This window comes from Syngnathus scovelli, chromosome 10 (assembly GCF_024217435.2).
Source record: "Syngnathus scovelli strain Florida chromosome 10, RoL_Ssco_1.2, whole genome shotgun sequence".
Classification (NCBI taxonomy): domain Eukaryota; kingdom Metazoa; phylum Chordata; class Actinopteri; order Syngnathiformes; family Syngnathidae; genus Syngnathus; species Syngnathus scovelli.
Genome location: NC_090856.1, coordinates 8,522,882 through 8,542,741, shown reverse-complemented (window position 1 = coordinate 8,542,741; position 19,860 = coordinate 8,522,882). Strand labels below are relative to the sequence as shown.

General features: G+C 41.0%; 3 protein-coding genes and 1 non-coding gene across 5 annotated transcripts; 3 read left to right on the top strand and 1 right to left on the bottom strand.

Moving 5' to 3' along the window:
* Nucleotides 1–905: 905 nt before the first annotated feature.
* On the top strand, nt 906–4,224 carry nppc (natriuretic peptide C). Its single transcript, XM_049727126.2, has 3 exons — nt 906–1,238; nt 1,715–2,007; nt 2,979–4,224. The coding sequence occupies exons 1-2, from the start codon at nt 1,146–1,148 to the stop codon at nt 1,982–1,984; spliced, it is 363 nt and encodes a 120-aa protein (XP_049583083.1). The 5' UTR covers nt 906–1,145; the 3' UTR covers nt 1,985–2,007; nt 2,979–4,224.
* A 1,345-nt stretch (nt 4,225–5,569) lies between these two features.
* Nucleotides 5,570–11,603, top strand: ncl (nucleolin). 2 transcript variants are annotated; one of them, XM_049721230.1, is made up of 15 exons: nt 5,570–5,737; nt 6,707–6,805; nt 6,888–7,002; nt 7,373–7,630; nt 7,807–7,974; nt 8,262–8,345; nt 8,448–8,571; nt 8,791–8,927; nt 8,995–9,121; nt 9,207–9,346; nt 9,453–9,579; nt 9,815–9,945; nt 10,129–10,255; nt 10,356–10,669; nt 10,862–11,603. In XM_049721230.1, the coding sequence occupies exons 1-15, from the start codon at nt 5,720–5,722 to the stop codon at nt 10,924–10,926; spliced, it is 2,034 nt and encodes a 677-aa protein (XP_049577187.1). In that variant the 5' UTR covers nt 5,570–5,719; the 3' UTR covers nt 10,927–11,603. The 2 variants fall into 2 exon arrangements, with proteins under 2 accessions (XP_049577187.1, XP_049577176.1); XM_049721219.1 differs by having other exon boundaries at nt 6,707–6,808.
* LOC125976524 (small nucleolar RNA SNORA57) lies at nt 7,165–7,302 on the top strand. The gene has a single exon (XR_007484397.1). It is a non-coding gene; the product is annotated as a small nucleolar RNA SNORA57 (small nucleolar RNA).
* b3gnt7 (UDP-GlcNAc:betaGal beta-1,3-N-acetylglucosaminyltransferase 7) lies at nt 11,341–15,894 on the bottom strand. Its single transcript, XM_049721246.2, has 2 exons — nt 15,673–15,894; nt 11,341–14,821 (listed from the first exon to the last, which is right to left on the bottom strand). Coding segments are annotated over exons 1-2 (1,242 nt in total). The 5' UTR covers nt 15,675–15,894; the 3' UTR covers nt 11,341–13,581.
* Nucleotides 15,895–19,860: the final 3,966 nt, after the last annotated feature.

The window sequence follows — 19,860 nt, the reverse complement described above, 5'->3', positions numbered from 1 at the left end:
GGGAATATTAGGATGAATAAAAGTCCTCGGTAGTATGACTATGCCACCGAAATACCCCAACTGCTCTCCAGGAGCTGGAAAGCTCCCCACTGCTCCACTTTCTCACTCATGTCTGTGTTGATGATTAGGTTAAAAGCAGAGGGCACATTTTGTAAGTATGGACATGAAAATAAAAAAGGGTCTTGTGTAATGTGAAATGACGTTTAAAGACAGGTTGAAGGTTGAATCTCTTACACGTATACGTCAAACTTACTAAGTGTTTTCATATGCTCACATGCTGCTATTAATCACTTTCACTTTGGATGATAGCGAGCCATTAAATTTGCACGAGTGCAATTCCATTTTTCGGCACAGCAAACACTGCCACTTTGTGTTTCAAAACAGACAGTGCTGCTTGAGAATCCAACTTTCAGACTCTAAAAGTGTTCCCAGTGGTTATGGGCAGTGATGTTATATCATGAGCATCCTAAATTTTGAATAAAAAAAAAATAATAATAACAAAATGAAAGACCTTGTAGCATAAATGTCAAATTTCCCACAAACTTGCTTCAGTGCATGCTGAATTAATGTCCAATTGCAAGATTGGTTGTAGGTCAAAAGGGTAACATAATGCTGTTCACAAATGCAATCATTTGTGATGTCCACTTAGAGAAGAAACGTGAACTTGTGCACCTGATTTTCATTTCTGCCTTTATTCTTTGCACCAAAGTTGCTTCTACAATTCCCAGCCTTTGAAACCACCTTCAGTTTCAGATCCTGCATCCCAGCCAGAGTTTTTAAGTGGGGTTTTAAAAAAATGTAGCCTATGCATATTGATAGATCAAAGTATATCCCATTTCCTCCGATGCCCCCATGACCGGAGCTTGTATCATTCAATTAATCCTTGGCGTGACGTACTCAGGGGCAGGTACAGAAAACAGAATTGGCGAAGAAATACGGCTAGTACGCAGGTTGTCATGCATGACATCACCGTGGGCAGGCTATAAAGTGCTCTATGGGTTCATACACACAACCAGAGGAGCACTTGAGAAGCTTTGGACAAGAGGACGAATCCGAAGCTTTTATTGGCTTCCCGCACTAATCGTACGCCCATCCTCTTGTTGCGCTCTAACCAGAGGAATCCCCCTCAGAGTAGAGTTTTGAAGATGAACTTGTCTTACTTGGTAGCTTGTGGACTTATGGTCACGTTGCTTTCGGGGAGGATGCGCGCAAAACCTTTATCTGAGACGCAGCAGAAGGTAAGAATGTTCGCTTTGTTGAGTGGGGAGCTGATGCTGCCGCGGGGGAATCTGTTGAGTTATCCTTTGCGTTTTAGTCATGTCCGCGCCCACTTCCATGAACGTTTTAAAATATTTTTTCTGCACTTCAGATGCACTTCTAGTTATACCCGCGACAGAATGCAACATACGAGTTATTTGTTGCTGTTTGTTCGTAAAATCACCATTACGCACAAACCAGAACTTTGTACCGCTTATAGTAGACACAACGATCCAGACCAGAGGAGCGTGCACAAAAAGCACCTGCCCGGCGAACTAAGCCTTTAAATGGCAAAACGGGGGTTTGAGCTGGGTGATATTTTGCGGCATTCGAAGACGTGTGCACATTGCTCCAACTTTAAATTTCCCAAACAACGTTGTTATGCTGCTACCGTTATCCAAAATCGTTTTTGTTGTGACGTCATTAATAATCGATTTCTGATATTTGTGTGTTGTAGTCTCTAAGAAGTTTGCTGGGGGACGAGCTGACGGATTTTCTGGAGGCAGAGGAGCAGGACAGGCGGGTAGATGCTGTGCGCGCTCGGATGCGCTTACTGCGAGATTTACGCATGGACACCCGGAGAGGGATGTGGGCTCGGCTGCTCAACGACCAGCCCCCACCGAGGAAGCACAAATCTGGAAGCAAGAAAGGGGGTTCCACGGCGCGGAGTGGCTGTTTCGGACATAAGATGGATAGGATAGGGACCATCAGTGGTATGGGCTGCTAGTAATGGATCACAGCTATTTGACGGTGAGTGTTGACCATATATACAATTTACCCTTTATCAAATTTGCACTTCGCATTACTAGCCTATAGATTAATGCAAAAACACAAACGCTATCATAGAAAAGTGAGAAAAACAGATGGAGGGTGAGGCTTGAAAGAATAACTGAACGTCCCGAATGCGTTCAATAGGTGGTAGCCTCTTGGCTGCAGAAAAATGAGCATCTCCAAATATTCCCTAACAGGTGCACTGCTTATATTTTCAACACTTGACTTGTGAAGATAGGGCACGTATGTGTGAATCCCACTGGTTGCAAAAAAGCTATTACCTTTGGCTTCAATAATTAGTCCTATGGAATAAATTACTAATCCTACTGCAGGACACACATTTATTCTAACCCTGTCAAGGAGATACATTCTATTCTACTATCCATACTTTATGTTTGGGTTGATGTAAAAACACATCACAACCATTTTATTCGTGATGTGTTTTGTATTGTTTGTTGTTTGGTGGAGCAGTCATTAAAGCTTACATGCTTGTCATCTTGGATGTCAAAGAGTACTACAGCTCTACTCATGACAGATCACTTCCGCTAAAAAGCCTAGGAAGCTATTTGAAGTTATATGTAGGATGCATTCCATTTTCTATCAAGAAATGTTACCACCATTACTGATAATAAAGTAGAAAGAAATGTGGTGGTTGCAGCAGCACTGGAGCCACATTTTAAAAATCTTATTGCGGAAGTACATACACCTATCTTGAATAAACTAAATAACTCACCTGTACAGTAAGTCATCATTGTAATATAATGGGGTGTGTGTATATGTGATCATGTAACACCCACCAGTCCTCCCATGAATTTCAAATGCATCATATTTGTCAGCTTGTGTATCTTCTCCTCTTGCAAAAATGAAAGTATTCAGTCACTTTGTGATATGGAACAATGCAATGCAATGAGTTGACACCACTAACATTTCATCTCTTCTCTTTTCCCCAGATCTCTGAAGGATGGGTTTGGAAAAGATCATTTTGTTCTCACCTGAAGGGAAAAAAAACTCAACAAGTGTCAGATTTTCTGTACGAAAGTCATCATGACCAGTATAAAAAGAGACTGACAGTGCTACAAAAACCTCATATAAATATATCAAATAAATATGCAGTTACCTGTATATAAAGAGATATATACCATAAAAAATATTCAGACAAGGTGTAAAAACTACCAACTGCAAAGCTGTATACTGTTGCTACTGTACATTCATGTACTACATCTTCCCCCTACAAAAATGTATTTATGTTAAGAACTATTTATATGTTTATAAAAAAGAGGTATTTATAAATATGTTTTATTTATGTCACATTTTGAAAAATGATGCAAACTGCAGGTCAATTGTGTTTGTAAGTTTTTCTTTTGTCTCAGTTGTGATTGTTTTCAAAAATGATAAAAAAGAAAGAATATCCCATGTGTTCTCGGGCTTTTATGTTTTCATGAATGGAGTATAAGTGCAGTAGTTAATTCCCAAGCAGGGTAAAAGGTGTGATGCAACTTCTGGACGAATCCAGCTACGGTATATATGATCCATTACGACAGCAATGCGCACAAGTGTCCCGTGAAATATCATCAGCAGTGCTGCAGGAAATTATCCAACTTCATTTAAGTTCTCTAAAAATTACTGTTTTTCATTAAAAACTTATGCATTTTATGTAGTAGAGTGACAAGCAGAACAATTCAATGTTCATCCACCAGATGGCATGGTTCACTCCCCTTTGTCTCCCACATAGTTACCCTTATAATATCATTTGACACATTTTAGATTTGCTGAGTTAATGCTAAATAATGTGACACTTTGAAAACCAACACATTCACACATGCTTACCTAATAAGAGGCATGTAGCATTTACTTTTTTACATTGTAAAAAGTGTACAGTGCAGCAGTACTACAAGTGATGCTGTCCAAGTCCATAAAGTGTAATACTGGGGCCCTCCTTTGGAGGGCAGACTGAATCTGAGGGAGCACTAAGACACCAGTTACATTTCATAATCCTATAATGAGTTTTGTACTTATCAGGTTCTAAATAATTCCAAATAGCAAAGTGAAATGAAAAAAAATCATATCAAGCATGTGGCTAAACCTGGAATATTTGTACTTTTATTTATAGTGTAGAGAGGGTGAATAGTCTGTACACTGTCTGCCCTGCGCTTGACAGAACTGTAACTTGTCCAATTTGTAATCTGCCTCTTGCCTGTAAATAAATTGGAATAGATTCAACTACACAAAAAATGCATTGATGATGTTGAGAGGAGTTTGATGTCCACTCTACACAGTGTGCGCAGAGATCAAGAGTTGAGCAATGCATAACGCAATGCTGCCTCGGTGTGGTTTTGATGGTTAATTACTCAAACATGATGTTTGTGTAGCATCTGAAGGGTGACTTGAAATTTAACCATTCATGCCCTGAGTTAGATGCACGCCCAAACTACGAATGGTGTCATTGTTTTGGAATGCATAATGACAGTCGTTATGATGCCTTTGTCCATCAATGAGTTGGTGGGTGGAAACTCATTACTATTCCATTCCACTGTAAAAGGGCCATGGAGCTGCCTCCAAGCCAAAGGAGGTCATGTATACAACTATATGGTAAAAGCAGAATGGCTGAGTCTTTGGGAATGGAGGATAGGATGCCATTGTATGTGGATGATAAGTGGTTTTGTAACGCCCCTGTTATGTTTAGCGATGGTCTTCCCACCTTCATGTACAGTAGATGACCTCTCACTCTTATTTCAAAACAACTTTCTTCTTTGTCCAGAAAATGCACACTTTTAGTCAAAAAAAGTGTGTTGTTTGTCTTTCAGGTGCAGGTCAACAGCTAGAATTGATGAAGCCCTGTTTGGACGAATGGCAAAATGTCCAGAAGAGTCCAATTGCAATTGAATGCTTCAAAAACCCCAAAACAACATTTCATCAGTATTCTGGATATTACAATCTTAACCAGACCGTGTAATCAGGATCTCATATTCTGGTTTAAAATATCGATTTCTTGATTTAATTTTATCCACACAGATCAATACCAGACTAAATGCTCTAAAATATGAGTGCAGGCCCACCTTTACTACTACTCTATTACTACTCTGAGCCAGAGATGAAATTTAAATTATTTCATGTCATTATAAACGTGTAAATATTTGCATGGTCTATTAACAGTAGTTTGCAATAAACCATCCATGCAAGAACAATCCAAACAGTTCAACACAACTGTACAACTTCAACTAGCAAACATGTGCTATATGGAAACCACGTGGTCTTTAAGACAGTTGCATCTGGTCCCCTGCATTGCCACATGTGAAATGCAGCCTGCCTGAACGAAATTCACCAAAATTGTTGCCATACAGAAGTAAACGATTTTTTTCCAACTTTATTTATTTTTATACAACAACCACTAGTCAAACTTGTATTATTTAAATGTAGTACAAATCAAATAGTTGGTTGTGGGGAAAAAAAACCTGCTTTCTCCATGAAGGCGAAGCGCGGGCGCGATTCAAAGGAACTCCTGTCCGATTGGACGACACAACCACGTGGGAGGGGCCTCTCGTGAACGCGCTTAGTAAGAGAGTAAGGAGCGCGTCCTCTTCTCTGTCTTTCCTGCGCAGTGCCCCATCGTGTCGGCACAACCACGTGCATCCTGTAGTTATTTGCTTGGTCTTTTCTACGTCCTGTTCATCGAAATACACACGCTATCACGATGGTGAAGTTAGCGAAGGTAAGGCAACCAAAAATTCTTTTTTTTTCTTAAAAAAAAAAAAAGAAAACGTATTCTTTACGAATCCCGCGCACGAGGCCTTAATGTTGTAGTCGCGTCTTTTCAGAAATACGATTATAATCTGCGGGAAGTTACATTTCACCTCTGCCAGTAAATGTTGTATTTAATCAAACCCATGTCGAGTACCAGGCATGAACCAGGCAAATTTGATATAATTGCACTAAAATAAGCGCATCTTCCTAGATTTTGAGCGGCCATGTTGCGTTCCTCTTGGCTGCCAGCGAGGCCTGCTAATAGTTAGCAATTCAAGATGGCTTACATGCGCGTCCTCGTCTCGATCCCGCAATTTCAGTGCAAAGATTAATTCTGTTTACAGCCCGATTTGTGTCTTTCGACTCCGATGCCGCACATAATAACTTTTTCATCATATCTTAATAATATTTTTGAGGAAAATGTTTAACGATTGCATTTACACGAGGGTTAGCCGATCTCATGTATTACGGTGGCTCTTCTTTGACGTCAGTCGTTGCGACGTGCTTTCTTTATCCTGCTTTGTTGTTTAAAATTTAGCGCCATCTCTCATCGCATTTCTTTGGTAAACAACGTAGATTATTTATTCTAGCATGGTTTGAATGTCTTTACACATTAGCTTCAATGCTAACGGGCTCATCGGCAGTGTTCCACGTGGGTTTTGCGCCTCCTCCATCGTCACACACGAGGCAGAACACGCGTCGCCCACGCCAGACCTCCAAACTTATGGCATACTGCACCTTATATTGAACATAAACATGATGTACAATATTCAATTTTATGAATATTTCTAATACAGTAATTCTATTTAGGCGGAACGTTCCACATACCAAGCGATTTGAATGAAATGACTTCGAATGAAACTTGATATTATTTAAGTGATTTGAATGAAATGACTTCGAATGAAACTTGATATTATTTATTGTTTTCTAATTTTAGGCAGCAAACAAACAAGCAAACCAGAAGAAAAAAGCCCCTCCACCTCCCAAAGAAGTGGATGAAGAATCAAGTGAAGAGGACAGTGAAGAGGAGGAGGAGGAGGTATGGTAACTTTTCACTCCATTTGTCATGAATGTTTTGTCAGATAATTAACCACTTGCCTAATTGTCACATTTTACAGACTCCGCCACCTAAAGTGGTAAAAAAAGCTACACCAGCTAAAGCTGCCAAGGTTAATGCCAAAAATGGCCAAGCTGCCAAGAAAGCAAAAAGTGAAGATGATGAAGATGAGTCTGGTGAGTTTTTATTTTACGTGTCAATAAAGATGGAAGGGATAAGGGAAGCCTTGTGCTTTACCACCTAATGTTTGTAGTTAAAAAAAAAAAAAAACTTGTATGTTCATACTCTATCCAGAGTCTGCAGGTATGTCCTGCAAGGTTGTTTCAGTATGTACCCACCCTCCATTTCTTGGTCCGCATGTGGTCATCTGTACTCATGCGGGTAATGTTCGGAGGAAAAGTAACCTACAGCGCTATGTCTTCGGTGCTGGTGTGTTTCATTGTCCACCAGTTCTATCCTCAATCGCTGTGACATGACAAATGCTTTCAAGATAACATCATACTTTGCACCTAGTTTGGGAAAATGTCTAATTTGGCGTGTTTGTAGATGAGGAGTCTGAAGAGGAGCCCCCACCACCCAAGAAAGGGGCTAAGCCTGCTGCAAAGGCCAAGCAATTGAAAGCCAAACCTACAAAGGAGCCTTCAGATGATGATGAAGATGATGATGATGATGACGACGATGAAGAATCTGAGGAAGAGGCCCCCCCTCCAAAGGCTGCAAAACAAGCTGCTAAGCCAAAAGCTAAGCCAGCTAAACAGGAGGAAGAGGATGAGGAGGATGATGAGGAGGAAGAGGATGAAGATGGTAAGCAAATGCAATTTCTTAAGATTTGGGGTATTTTGCAAGTGATGATCAAAGGGACTTAATACTGACATTAAACTGTATGATGTCACCTTATTTGCTTATCTGATGCATTAACATGTAGTTTATGCTTGGCCCCCTACATTGTCCAATGGCTGAATAACTTTCTGTGGTTTCAGAATCAGATGAGGAAATGGACACAGCACCTGCTCCAGCAGCTGCCAAAGCAAAGAAGGCGGGCATGGTAAAAGCTAAGGAGGAGTCTGAGGATGAAGATGACGAGGAGGAGGAGGATGAAGATGACGACGAGGAGGAGGAGGATGAAGATGAGGATGATGAGGCAGAGGGTGGGTTATGACATTGAAATGGTGTTTGAAACAGGTTTAAGTGTTGCAATTGCCCCTTTTAAATAATCTTTAAGCTATATGAAAACATGGAGAATTGAAGGGCTCATATTAAGGTTCAAGGCGTCGCAGTAAATTCAGCTTACATGACTCCATTTTCATTGTGGGTTTTGCCCAACAAATTGTTAAATTGCTAGGGGCTGGTTTCAAAATATTCTTGAATTGTACCAACCCAACCGACTTGGGCAATTTGAAAGCCTGAAAACTAAGTCTCTAACCTTAATTAACAGACGCCCCGGCGACTCCTGCGAAGAGGAAGGCTGGTGGCAAGAAGGACACGCCTCCTGCCAAGAAGGCAAAGTCTGATGGAGAAGGTACGGATTTTCTAACTTGCTGATTAAATGTCTTTTTCAGGCATGTCATTTGACAATGGCTGATGTTGTAGTACTAACGAACATTCTAACTTGTGTTTTAAGGTTTCTGTCTGTATGTTGGCAACTTAAACGCAAACAAAGAGTTTGATGAAATCAAAGACGCAATGAGGAAATTCTTCACCAAGAATGACCTTGAGGTTTCTGATGTCCGGTTAGGTGGTTCCAAGTAAGACATTTTATTGCAAATTCAATTAACAGGTTAAATTCAGAAATCTTATTTTTATTCTAGAAACATTTCTACTGGTGGTCTACTAGTGAACTGATCCAGATGTCCTGTTCAAAACTGTTTTGACAGAATTGCGAGAAATTTAAGACGAAACATGTTTGCATTTTCCGCCACATTTACCTAGACGTGTCATTTTGATTCTCACCTGTTTTTCAACAGGAAATTTGGCTATGTGGAATTTTCAAGTGAGGAAGATATGGAAAAGGCACTGGAACTCAATGGTAAAAAGGTTATGGGCCATGAAATCAAGATAGACAGGGCCAAAACCAAGGGGGCCTCCCAGGATTCCAAGAAAGGTACAACAGGTGCCCACTAGATTACACTAGGATGACATTATTGACCATGTTGATTTTGTGTTCTTAGAAAGGGACTCACGGACACTTTTTGTAAAAAACCTTCCCTTTGCTATCACTGCTGATGAATTAAAGGAGGTTTTTGAAGATGCGGTTGATGTCAGGGTGCCATTGGGCCAGAATGGAACTGGTAGAGGGTAAGAGCATTTACTAAAGACTTGGTAAATGTACCTACTTCGGGTATGAAATGTTTATTTTGACTAACATTCCCCTCCCTTCCAGAATTGCCTACATAGAGTTCAAAAGTGAGGCCGAAGCAGAGAAGACTCTGGAAGATGCACAGGGTTCTGACATTCAGGGGAGGTCCATTGTTCTTGACTATGTAGGAGAAAAAAGCCAAAAAGGACCCAATGCATTTGCAGGTAAATGCACAGCAGATTGCTTTTCCTTGTGTAAACTTGGTGTTGAATATAGTGGAAAGGAGCATCTACTTGGTTGGTCTAATGTGCATTTTGTTTCTTTCAACAGCAGCTCCAGCCTCCAAAACACTAGTGGTGAATAATCTAGCCTTTAGCGCCACTGAAGAGGCCCTGCAGGCTATGTTTGAGAAGGCAGTTTCCATTAGAATCCCACAGAGAGATGGTAGACCCAAAGGGTAAGTAAATTGTTTGGTAACATTCAAGCATGCAGTTTTGCTGCACCTTCTCATGAGCTCCTCACAATCTTGTCATGATTGTGCATGGATTCGTAAGAGAAGCAGAGCTATTGCACGGGTTATGCAGGTTTACCCCAGTCATGTGGGGAGTTGACTGTCCGTTTGCTGTGCTACAGTGTTTTAACGCGTGGTGTAGTTTGAAACCGGTGAGCTCATTTTGTCTCATCTTCCACAGGTTTGCATTTTTAGAATTTGAAAGCACAGAAGATGCAAAGGAAGCCATTGAAACAATGAACAACACAGAGCTTGAGGGTCGCACAATGAGGCTTGAATTTAGCCAGAACAGCGGCGGCAGGTCAGAAGGAGGTAGGTCTTCAAACAGGGTACTTGGATTCTGTGCTTGGTCAAACATGATGAAAACTTCATAGTCTGAAACTCTGATGAGTTCAATGATAGTCAAGTGCTGATCTTAACACTGTACCTTGAGGCTTGTCTTCATTCTAAGTTTAAATGAGCGTAACAATTTTGTACTTTGTGTTTTAAAACCAGGTCCAACAAAGACTCTTTTTGTCAAGGGTCTCTCAGAAGATACCACGGATCAAACCCTTAAGGCTGCATTTGACACAGCAGTGGGTGCTAGGATTGTCACAGACCGAGAAACGGGGTATTCTAAATGGTATGTTAAGTCTTGGACACTTTCCTGTCTCACTGTGATAATAATGTTATAAGTTGCAGCTATGTGCTCCAGGACTAAAGTGAAGTGGTTTCTTTTTTAGCTTTGGCTTTGTAGACTTTGATAACGAAGATGACTGCAAGGCAGCCAAGGAGGCTATGGACCAAGGTGAAATCGACGGAAACAGCGTGACCCTGGACTATGCCAAGCCCAAGGGAGAAGGTGGCTTCCGTGGTGGGCGCGGTGGAGGTGGTTTTGGCGGTGGCAGAGGTGGGCGTGGTGGCTTCGGCGGTGGGCGTGGCGGCCGCGGTGGTGGCTATGGCGGCCGTGGCGGCGGCGGATTCGGCGGTGGATTCGGCGGCAGAGGAAGAGGAGGTCCTCGTGGAGGGGGACGCGGACGCGGCGGCGGCTTTGGGGGTAAATACATTTAGTTTTGGGCCCATTTATTTTATCTAATAAAACTGCCCCCCCCCCCCCCCCCCCCCCCCCCCCCCCCCCACACACACACACACACACACACACACACACACACACACACACACACACAGTTCCTGTTATCCTGTAGTGTTTGTAGGATTGAAATTTTCTGACAGACCATTGTCTTTTTAGGTGGACGCGGTGGTGGAGGATTTGGAGGCAAGCCCCAGGGGAAGAGAATTAAGTTTGATGAATAAATTAATTTTCTTTTTTTTTTTTTCTTTTTTTTTTCGTTTTTTTTACTTCATGGACTCTGGTTTAATCTGTTTTCAGAGCTTTTGGACATTCCAAAAAGCATCCTTAATAAATATTTAACTGTAAGCGGGCATTTTAGCCCATGTATTTAGAATCCGCCAGCTTCACCTACCCTCCTGTGCCAATATGGCGCTATGACCTTTCAACTCGCTCGAGTACTGAATGTCCTGAGTAATATAACCTGTGCCCATAAACCTCTTCAGTTTATAATTCTAAAAGAGGGACTGGGTCTGGCAAAACAAGTTTGCTGTGAAAACCGAGGCTAGTCCTCCACCCGTTTCCCCCCACCCCTCTCCCTCCGAGACATACATGTGTAAATTAAACTGCTTGTATAATTTCTATTTTACCATTTTGTAAAAAAAATACACTTGTATCCACTTTTGGTTTTGTTTGTCGTTTAGTTTGCTTTAGTCTTACTGTAATGTGTAAAGCATTTTGATAGGATTTGAATCTCCAAGAGTTTAGTGTTACGGCGCTGGAATATTCATGTTTATCGGGACGTGTGTTAAGTTTGGAGAAAGACTGCACCGCAATTGTGTAACATGTTTGTAGTGTTGACTGTTTCCCATTTGAGAATACAATGTCTCAATGAATAAACCTTGAAGGTGGTGATTTTTAACCGGGTGATCATTTCACTGTCAATTTTTATAATTTCAAAATCAATACTGACTTAGGTGCATCTAGGCTTGCACTTAATGTTTCTTCAGAATGCAAGTTGAAAAGATTCTCAATATGCACATTTCAAAATCAATGGTTTAGCGACTAAACCATTGATTTTGAAATGCGCTGTTTTTCTTGTGTGAATTTCGACCACTAGGGGGTAGTCAAGTGACAGCTGAGGGATCTCGTTCGTGTAATAATTGCTATATTATTTTAAAAGAACAATGACAGCACAATGGGACTCGTAAAGCTTGAGCAGACTTAGCATTTATTGATACAGATTTAGTTTACTTTGTCCAGCCTTACCCCATTCCATAATGTTTGATGCTTGCTGTGATGTGCTTCAACTATCTGGCCACGTGATGCCTGTCAGTGCTTTACTAAATACTAGTCTTGGGAAAATTTAAAATGAACTAAACTAGCAATTAAATACGCTACAAAGACTATACTAATGTTGCAGTATAGTGAATGAATATAGTGACTGAATATATTCATTCACTATAATCTAACAGTACAGTTCTGCAACTAAGGAATGATTTTAATTTGAACCCAAGTTCTTAACATTCTCACCTCTCCTTGTACCAACAAAGTTATTATTCTTTGAGCCTTTAAGAAAAGATTGAGTGGTAGTGTGAAAGACTGCTGTGCCCTCCAGTTAACCTATTAACCAGACTGACATCAGAAGACTCCCCCAATTCATGTCAACAAACATGGTGCTGATCAGCAGGCTACTTTGGGAACCCGTATGTGTGGTTTGAGTGGAACATCTTGAGTGGCAAATTTACCCTGTATGACAGTGCAAAATTGCCAGTGATTGATGTAAATTTCCACAGAGACAACCATGATATGTAATTGCTGTTTCCACCAGGTTAAAAAAATAAAATCATTCCCTATTTTAGTTATCACAGCTGGAAATTGTGTGTGCAGAATGTAAGGGCTGAAATCTCAATACCTTAAATGGCTTAAATTAAACGGTGCCGTAGGAAACTTGGGATTATTTAGAGCCAAGTCAAAAACTGCTGATCGAGGACATATTTACAACACCAAAAATAATTGCTGGCACCAAAATGAGATATTTATTTACACTTTCATATTCACATATAGAATATTGCTTAACATCCACTCCCAATATAGTTATCGTGGATTCCATGCTTTAAAATTAAACATCAACCCCACATTTGACACCCATTTGTCAAGGACAGGACTCTTAAATTAACGTCTTACATATTCGTACCGCTAATAATTTTAGTACAGGGTCATAATGTAAACCTATTTTTGAAATACCAACAATCCCAGTACTATAGAGTAGTAGATGTCCACGGCAGTCACATTCTTTGCCAAGTGCAATACAAAAATTGATTAAAATGTTTATGCTTGTCCAAACAAAGAGCACTGGTAATTTTATGATATAGGCTGATGCCTTTTAGCCACGCTCCTACACCCCGATAAAATATATTTTTATTGCTAACAGTCATTTAAAAAAAAAAAAAAAAAAGGAAGAAGGATTTGTTTCTTTGGACAGGCATAAACATTCATAACTATGTTTACGAGAGATCACATTTGTGGGTTTATCATCAGTTACATCATTGACCAATTAGACAATTAATTAATTATTCTCAAGGATGGAGGCCCACAGTGTCACTGAGCACCAAGCTAGGCGAATATCACAAAGATCACTTTACTATGTCTTCTTTTGTGTTTCCATTGATGCCACAGCGTTAGTGTTAGGTCTTGGAACTACCTTATAAATACCACAATTTCCCACTCTATAAGTTAGGGGATTTTAAAGAACCTCTTTGCAGAGTGCAGAGCTGGCAAATGCTGTCCCATTTTCTCTCCACAGAAAGGAGAATATACGTACATTGCTCGCCAGTTTCAGCAGAGATCAACATTCAGCTAACGTTCTGGGCGCTGTCCATTCCCTTGTCCTCGTCAAGCTATAGGATCTCAACTTTCTGCGAGCATACCAGGTCACTGTTGACCAGATTCCACATGTGTCGAAGTTCCAACGGGAGCAGTTTGTGAACAACAATCATGCTCCTAAAGAAACAAGGTTCTCTGTTCAACTTACTGCTCTTGTTCTTCACGAGGCCAAACGTCTTAAAGGCGTTGTGTTTTATCGGAGTGACCTGAAGCACCTCGAGGCACATACCCAAGAAGACGTCATCAATGGGGTACAACTCCAGGGTGTCTGCCACCCAGTGAAGCCTCCGCGCCACCGTTCCATCCATCAGAAAACCTCCTCCGCCAGCATATGGAGGGTAATGAGATTTGTTGTACAGAGCTTGTGGGATGTAGTACTTGTTTTCCTTTCTGCGGATTGGCTTGGCCTTAAAAATCACATCCCCAACAAATAGATTCCTCACATGGCCCGTGCTGTCGAGAAACTCGAAAATGTTCTCCACGTTGACGAAGACGTCATCGTCCCCTTTAAAGATGTAGCGAACGTTCGGGCAGTAGGTGTGGAACCATTTGAGGAAATGAGTCTCCTTCAGGGTGAGATTGAAAAAGCTATCCAAGAAGTCCCACTGGAGGATATCGCCGTAGATTTGGTTCTCATACTCCACAAGCTTCTGGTGGTTTGCCCTTTCGGCACGACTGGATGGTGTAGCAAGAAGGAAAAGGGTCTTTATCCTCTTGCCATTCAACACTCGCTCCTTTCCCCAAGTTTTCCGAATGACCTCTCTACGGTCATACTGGGTAGCCACCGACTTGATCACCATAAGTAAATATACGTCCCCTGAGCACTTCTCAGGATGGTTGAGGAGCATTGGAAAGTAACGACAGTGTCGATAAAGCATGAACTGCTTGAAATTTTCCTCCAAGCCCCGGAACCAATCCTGGCCTGAGAAATTGAGATTGGCGCTACAGTTGGAGTTGGTTACACCCCAGGTTGTAGGAGTTTTTTCTTCAGTGACATGCGAGTTCTGGGTGGTTGACCGACCAGGTGGAAAAAGCCGGTGTTTGCTCGTCTTCCAAAAACTCGTTATTCTCCGAGAGGAGTGTAAAGCGCCAGATTGCGCTCCGTCTGAGGCATCCATGCGAGCCAGCCTCTCGAGTTGGGACTGAGCCACCATGTTGATGCTTCCCCTGTGGACAACAGTCAGTGCCACCACCGCAAGGCAGAACATGACAGCCACACTCTTGTACACCTTCCAGCGATCTCTGTTGTTCATCCTGGTCAAGACAAAGCAATACATTTCAATCCAGTGCATTGTATTTTTTAAATATTTCCATTGAACAAGAACTGTAATCACAAAGGAAGTCAGATAAAACCACAAATTTCGGACTGCAGCCAGACACTCAAGGCATGGCTTTAGCTAAAACTCATTCACTGCCATTCACAAGTGGCTACTTAGAACTTTTGTAAAGACTTTGGGATTGGTATGAGAGTGCCTGATGCTTCTCCACTGTAAATTTCATACTTGGAAACAACTTTACTGATGGACAACCGATGGAAGTTCACAGGTGGAGACGGATTTTTTTAAACTTTGCTTGAAGATAACAAAATAGCTGTTTAGGAATGTGACTATTGATACCTAAAGAAAATTCAATGGGTGAATAAATACCCATTTATTCATTTGCATTTTCTCGAGGAGAAATTTGATGTGCGCTCAGTAAAATAAAATTTAGTTGCCATGATCACATATTTTATTCTTATGTATACGTTTTCCTTTATGTAGCCTGCAAATCAAAGAATGTGTTTCATTAATACTGTACTCATTTTTGCGTGCAAACAATAGATGTCACATACTGAAAACTGACCCCACCCCCGCCCCTACCCACCATTCCTTTTTTTTTAAAATTATTATTATGATGACATTAAGTGCTAGAGTAAAAACTGTTTATTTGTATGGTATCACTTTTGTAAGAATTTGTAATTGTCACGTTTCCATCATGTCAGGGCTCGTTGCGCTTTCCAAAGACACTCCTATATGAGACCTTAGCTCTTTTGTTTCAAATTAAAATTCACCTCACCTTAAACTTGATTTAAATACAGTTCTACCCATCATTCAAAAAACACTTACATTGTGCTCGGGTCTGTGGAGTTGTCGAGGTGATGTAAGGAAACAAACCAGTTAAATCAGCGCAGAAAAGTCTAGAAGAAGATGGTAAAAATCCTTTCCATGAAAAGTCTTGCAACTTATTGCAAACACAGACAGACAAACAAATGAAAGAAGACGTGTATGTTGCAGCTGCATACTCCGCTCACTCCCCTTCCGACTTGCCTTTTCAACACGCACCCACTGCGCGCACCGCATCCGCGCATACGTCACACGACAAAAGCCCACCCAACCAGAACAGTGCAAACAAATGACAATTCATCAATATTTTATGGAGCATCTTCTGATATTATCGGGACGAAAATCATATTCTTATTCTTTTGTCTGGAAACTTGGCTTCTTTCACTTACAAAGTAAAATATAGCATATGCTTTCCTACTTACTGTATCAATTGTGGTAATACCAAACTCAACAGCAGCAGCAATCCAGTGAGCCCTCTCTACTTCGCGTTTCCTTTATCGCGGCTTCACTACATCGCGGATTTTTTTTCCAAATTAAAAAAAAAAAACATTTAAAAGTCTAAATAAAACCTGTAAATTGAGGAAACGTGTCTAACCTTTAGGACAATATAGTATTGCTCCAAATGTTCGTTTACATTCCTTAAGAAGTCCGTTTTCGCGTGTTAGCACGATCGCGAATTAGCATATTTCCGCTAACTCGTTAGCCTACCCAGTACTTCTTGTTGGTGACCGTACTTCGCGGATTTCACTTATTGCGGGTGGTTTTTGGAACCAATTATCTGTAAGAAACGAAGGATTACTGCACTATAATAATAACGACAGTAATAGTAATTCATCATTCCATCTATTATCCTAGCCGATCAACCTGAGCGTGTGCTGATTTGTTTCATAAAAGTATCTGATAAAGATTGCAGAAGATCAATTTAGTTGGATGTCATATTAGGATTTCCATTACACGTGCGCCACAATGACTGACTTAACTATTATTATTCAATAAGGAGTGGACAGCTTGCTGTGACATCAGCAAGAGGCCTGCTGTTAATGAGCAGTGACAGTGCAAACTCCCAAAGTTTTTACGAGCCTGTAGACCTTTCCTGGTCACTGTGTGATTTAGGCTTATACTGGGGTTAGGGTTGGGGCAGGGCTACTCAATTACGAATACAGTGGGGCCAAATTTTCAAATCAAGATATGTAGCCAGGCCATGCACAGCATTGTTTTTAGTTTCTTATGTTTAATCTGACATCAAAACGTAAAGCAACAATGACAAGCACAATACTGGGATCAACAGTGGTCTTCCGCTGCTTTGTCAACTCGTGAAAGGACAACAACATGCCTCGGTGTGTTTCAAAATAGGAATTTTCTCAATCCGAACACAGCTGTGATCCCAATGGCCCCCTTCCTATCGTTCTCTCTATTTCCTGCATCCTACAAGTTATCCTTCTCAGGGCCATGTGCATCCTGTTGCCTGCCGACGCTGCTTTTTCCCGTTTGGATTTTTCTCCCCCCTCTCTTGCAGCTGCGGAGCAGTGACATTGTTCATCAGTGACGGCCCACAGTCCTCATCAAGAGGCTGCATGGCAGCCCGCATACAATGTGGCTTTTCTCACCTCCACGAGGCATTTTAGCACCTCTTGGCTCTTTGTTTTACTTTTATAGCTCGCATACGTCACCTTGGTTTCTACAAGCGCAGGAGGTTATTTTTAGTTTAAAAGATACTAATGGATATGAATATTTTGCAACATTTTTGTTCACGTCACGCTACAGCACAGGTGTCAAACTCAAGGCCTGGGGGCCAGATACGGCCTGCTACATCATTTTATGTGGCCCGACAAATTGTGCATCAAATTTGTGTGTCATTACTTGAATTGCAAATTATCTTCACTTTTAATAATATATTTTTTTCTAAATATTTGACCAGTTTTTACTCGTCTGACTTGAAAACAAGTTATTTGTCAGTTTGCTTTGTAGCTTTTACTGTTTATAATATGAGGTGTTCATACATTTATTTGGGTTGACAGTCATAATGGCATTCCAAAAGAAGCTATGACTATAATGCGGTTAATAATTAGTGAACAGATTCCCTGTATGAGAAAAAATGCTGAATTTTAAACAGGTAGAATGACTTGGTTGACATCTTTGCCTTGCTACGTTTCCACCAGTTGTTCCTTTTCATCTTTTGTTATTTACACAAGAACAACAAAGATGTCAGCAATGAAAGAAAAAAAACAGACTGCTAATATGAAGCGGAAATTTCCATCTTTTAACCCACAGGAAGTTTACCCTGATCCTATTGTTGTGTTAAGCCCACCAGAGAGGATTACCTGAAGTCTGTCAGGTGTTCACCATGAAGGAATTTTTACTGCTGAGCTGGGGGCGTGTGAGGGGGACATGCTCGAGGGTATACCGACCCCCTCCACACACACCTTTTCCATTCAGCCATCAAGTGAGGATGTTCTTGTCTGACAATTAGGAACAGAGATACCATCCTCTTTCCCCAAACACCCCGAGGCATGGACTGATGTCATACACACAACAAAAAGGTTCCCATCCTGTGTGCACAAGTCCTCATTGGTAAGCTGATGCAGCCGCCAGCTGTGACACTGATTCTTATTCCTGTTCACAAGTCAACAGAGCAATATAACTGCCGAGTGACTCTGTGTCCCACAAACATGCTAACTCGCTCTAGTGTACACACTTTCATTCATGCAAAAGGTTAATGGTTGAATTTGTAGAAACATTCCTGAGAAGGCAGAGCGTGTGGTATCTAAACATGCTCTCCTCTACTGGATGTATAAAACAGCAAAATGTCACTGTCCATTGTCTTACTGACCTTTTATTTGATGTGCTCACCAAAACCACCAAATATGCAGTGAAGTCACTGTGAGAATGGGTGGTGGGGTCACTTGGACCTATCTATTTCCCAGGACTGATTAAGAGGAAACAGGAGGTTTACCAGAAAGGCGCACTGAAATGCTCTTCTTGGTTTGCGTCACCCATTATCAACAGCGCACATGGCCGTTTACTGATAAAAACATCTAAGTGGGATTCTACCGATCCTAACACCTTAAATTGTTGTCGGAAACTTGGTTGTTTTAAGGAATGAGCTACATCATCACCGTGCTTCATTGTAGATAAGACGAAAAAATTCTCACAAACACTCCAACATTAGAGTCAAAACAGCAGATGAGCCTTTTTGTTTTTACAAGTATGGCAAATGGAAAGAAGGCAAAGCCTGCATATCTGAGCGGGAGCTTTCCGGCACATGATGCCAGTTGTCTTCTTTGTATCCAGCTTGACATTTCCGTACTGAAATACGTAGCACATGTGACACATATCTGTCCGCACTTGACTCTGCAATACAGGCATAATGCAATGGGAAGTGTTTTTCATCCTTTTGTGTTACAAGACAGAATATACATCTATTTTTTTCTTCGTTCATTGTTTTGTTTTGATAAAAAGCAGCGGCTTCCTCTCTGCTGCGATTACAGCTGGACGGTACCAGCATGCTAGAGCTAAGGGTTACTAAGCCACCTGCATGCAAGTGCGTCAATGTGTCATGTGCGACTTATTTCCTCACATTGTGCTGCTTCTCGCTGGCAGCATCCTCAATGAGAATCAGTGGACGCGTCATCCCTCAGGAGACTAAAAGTGAGTCAGGGAAAAGCCAAAACGAGCCATATCGCACTTCATAAAAATCTAAGTATATAATACTAAAGTAAATATAATAATTTAAATATCATGACATAACATGAGTAGATAGATAATGACAGATACAAGTTGGATTTCAAGCTGTTTATTATTATTATTTAGTGACAATAAAAAAGGTGTTGCATTCCACAAAAATATACATGACTGGAGTTTGAACAGTGCAAATGTACATTGTAAAGAATGATAGCTGAAACATTCACAATTTCATTTTTTTTTGGGGGGGGGGGGGTGCTGCGTAAACATTGCCACGGATCTAAAAATAAACATTTAAAAAGATCATACGACTAAAAAGTAGCCGTGTAGTTTTCAATAAGCGATATACATTACAGATTTGAATTCAAGGACTGACAATAGACAGTTACGATCCATGAAAGCAAGCCTCTTGGATCACGTCATTCAAAATGGCAACAAATAGATTCATGATTGCTTTAAAAGTTGCGACTGGTTGTTGTGACCCAAATACCAACTAATACGTACACATTC

What these genes read in the sequence shown, in the direction of transcription:
- nppc (XM_049727126.2), top strand. Translation starts at nt 1,146, where the DNA reads ATGAACTTGTCTTACTTGGTAGCTTGTGGACTTATGGTCACGTTGCTT. An exon ending in TATCTGAGACGCAGCAGAAG is followed by an intron (nt 1,239 to 1,714) that starts GTAAGAATGTTC and finishes TGTGTGTTGTAG; the next exon opens with TCTCTAAGAAGTTTGCTGGG.
- ncl (XM_049721219.1), top strand. An exon ending in AGATGATGAAGATGAGTCTG is followed by an intron (nt 7,003 to 7,372) that starts GTGAGTTTTTAT and finishes GCGTGTTTGTAG; the next exon opens with ATGAGGAGTCTGAAGAGGAG. An exon ending in GGAGGAAGAGGATGAAGATG is followed by an intron (nt 7,631 to 7,806) that starts GTAAGCAAATGC and finishes CTGTGGTTTCAG; the next exon opens with AATCAGATGAGGAAATGGAC.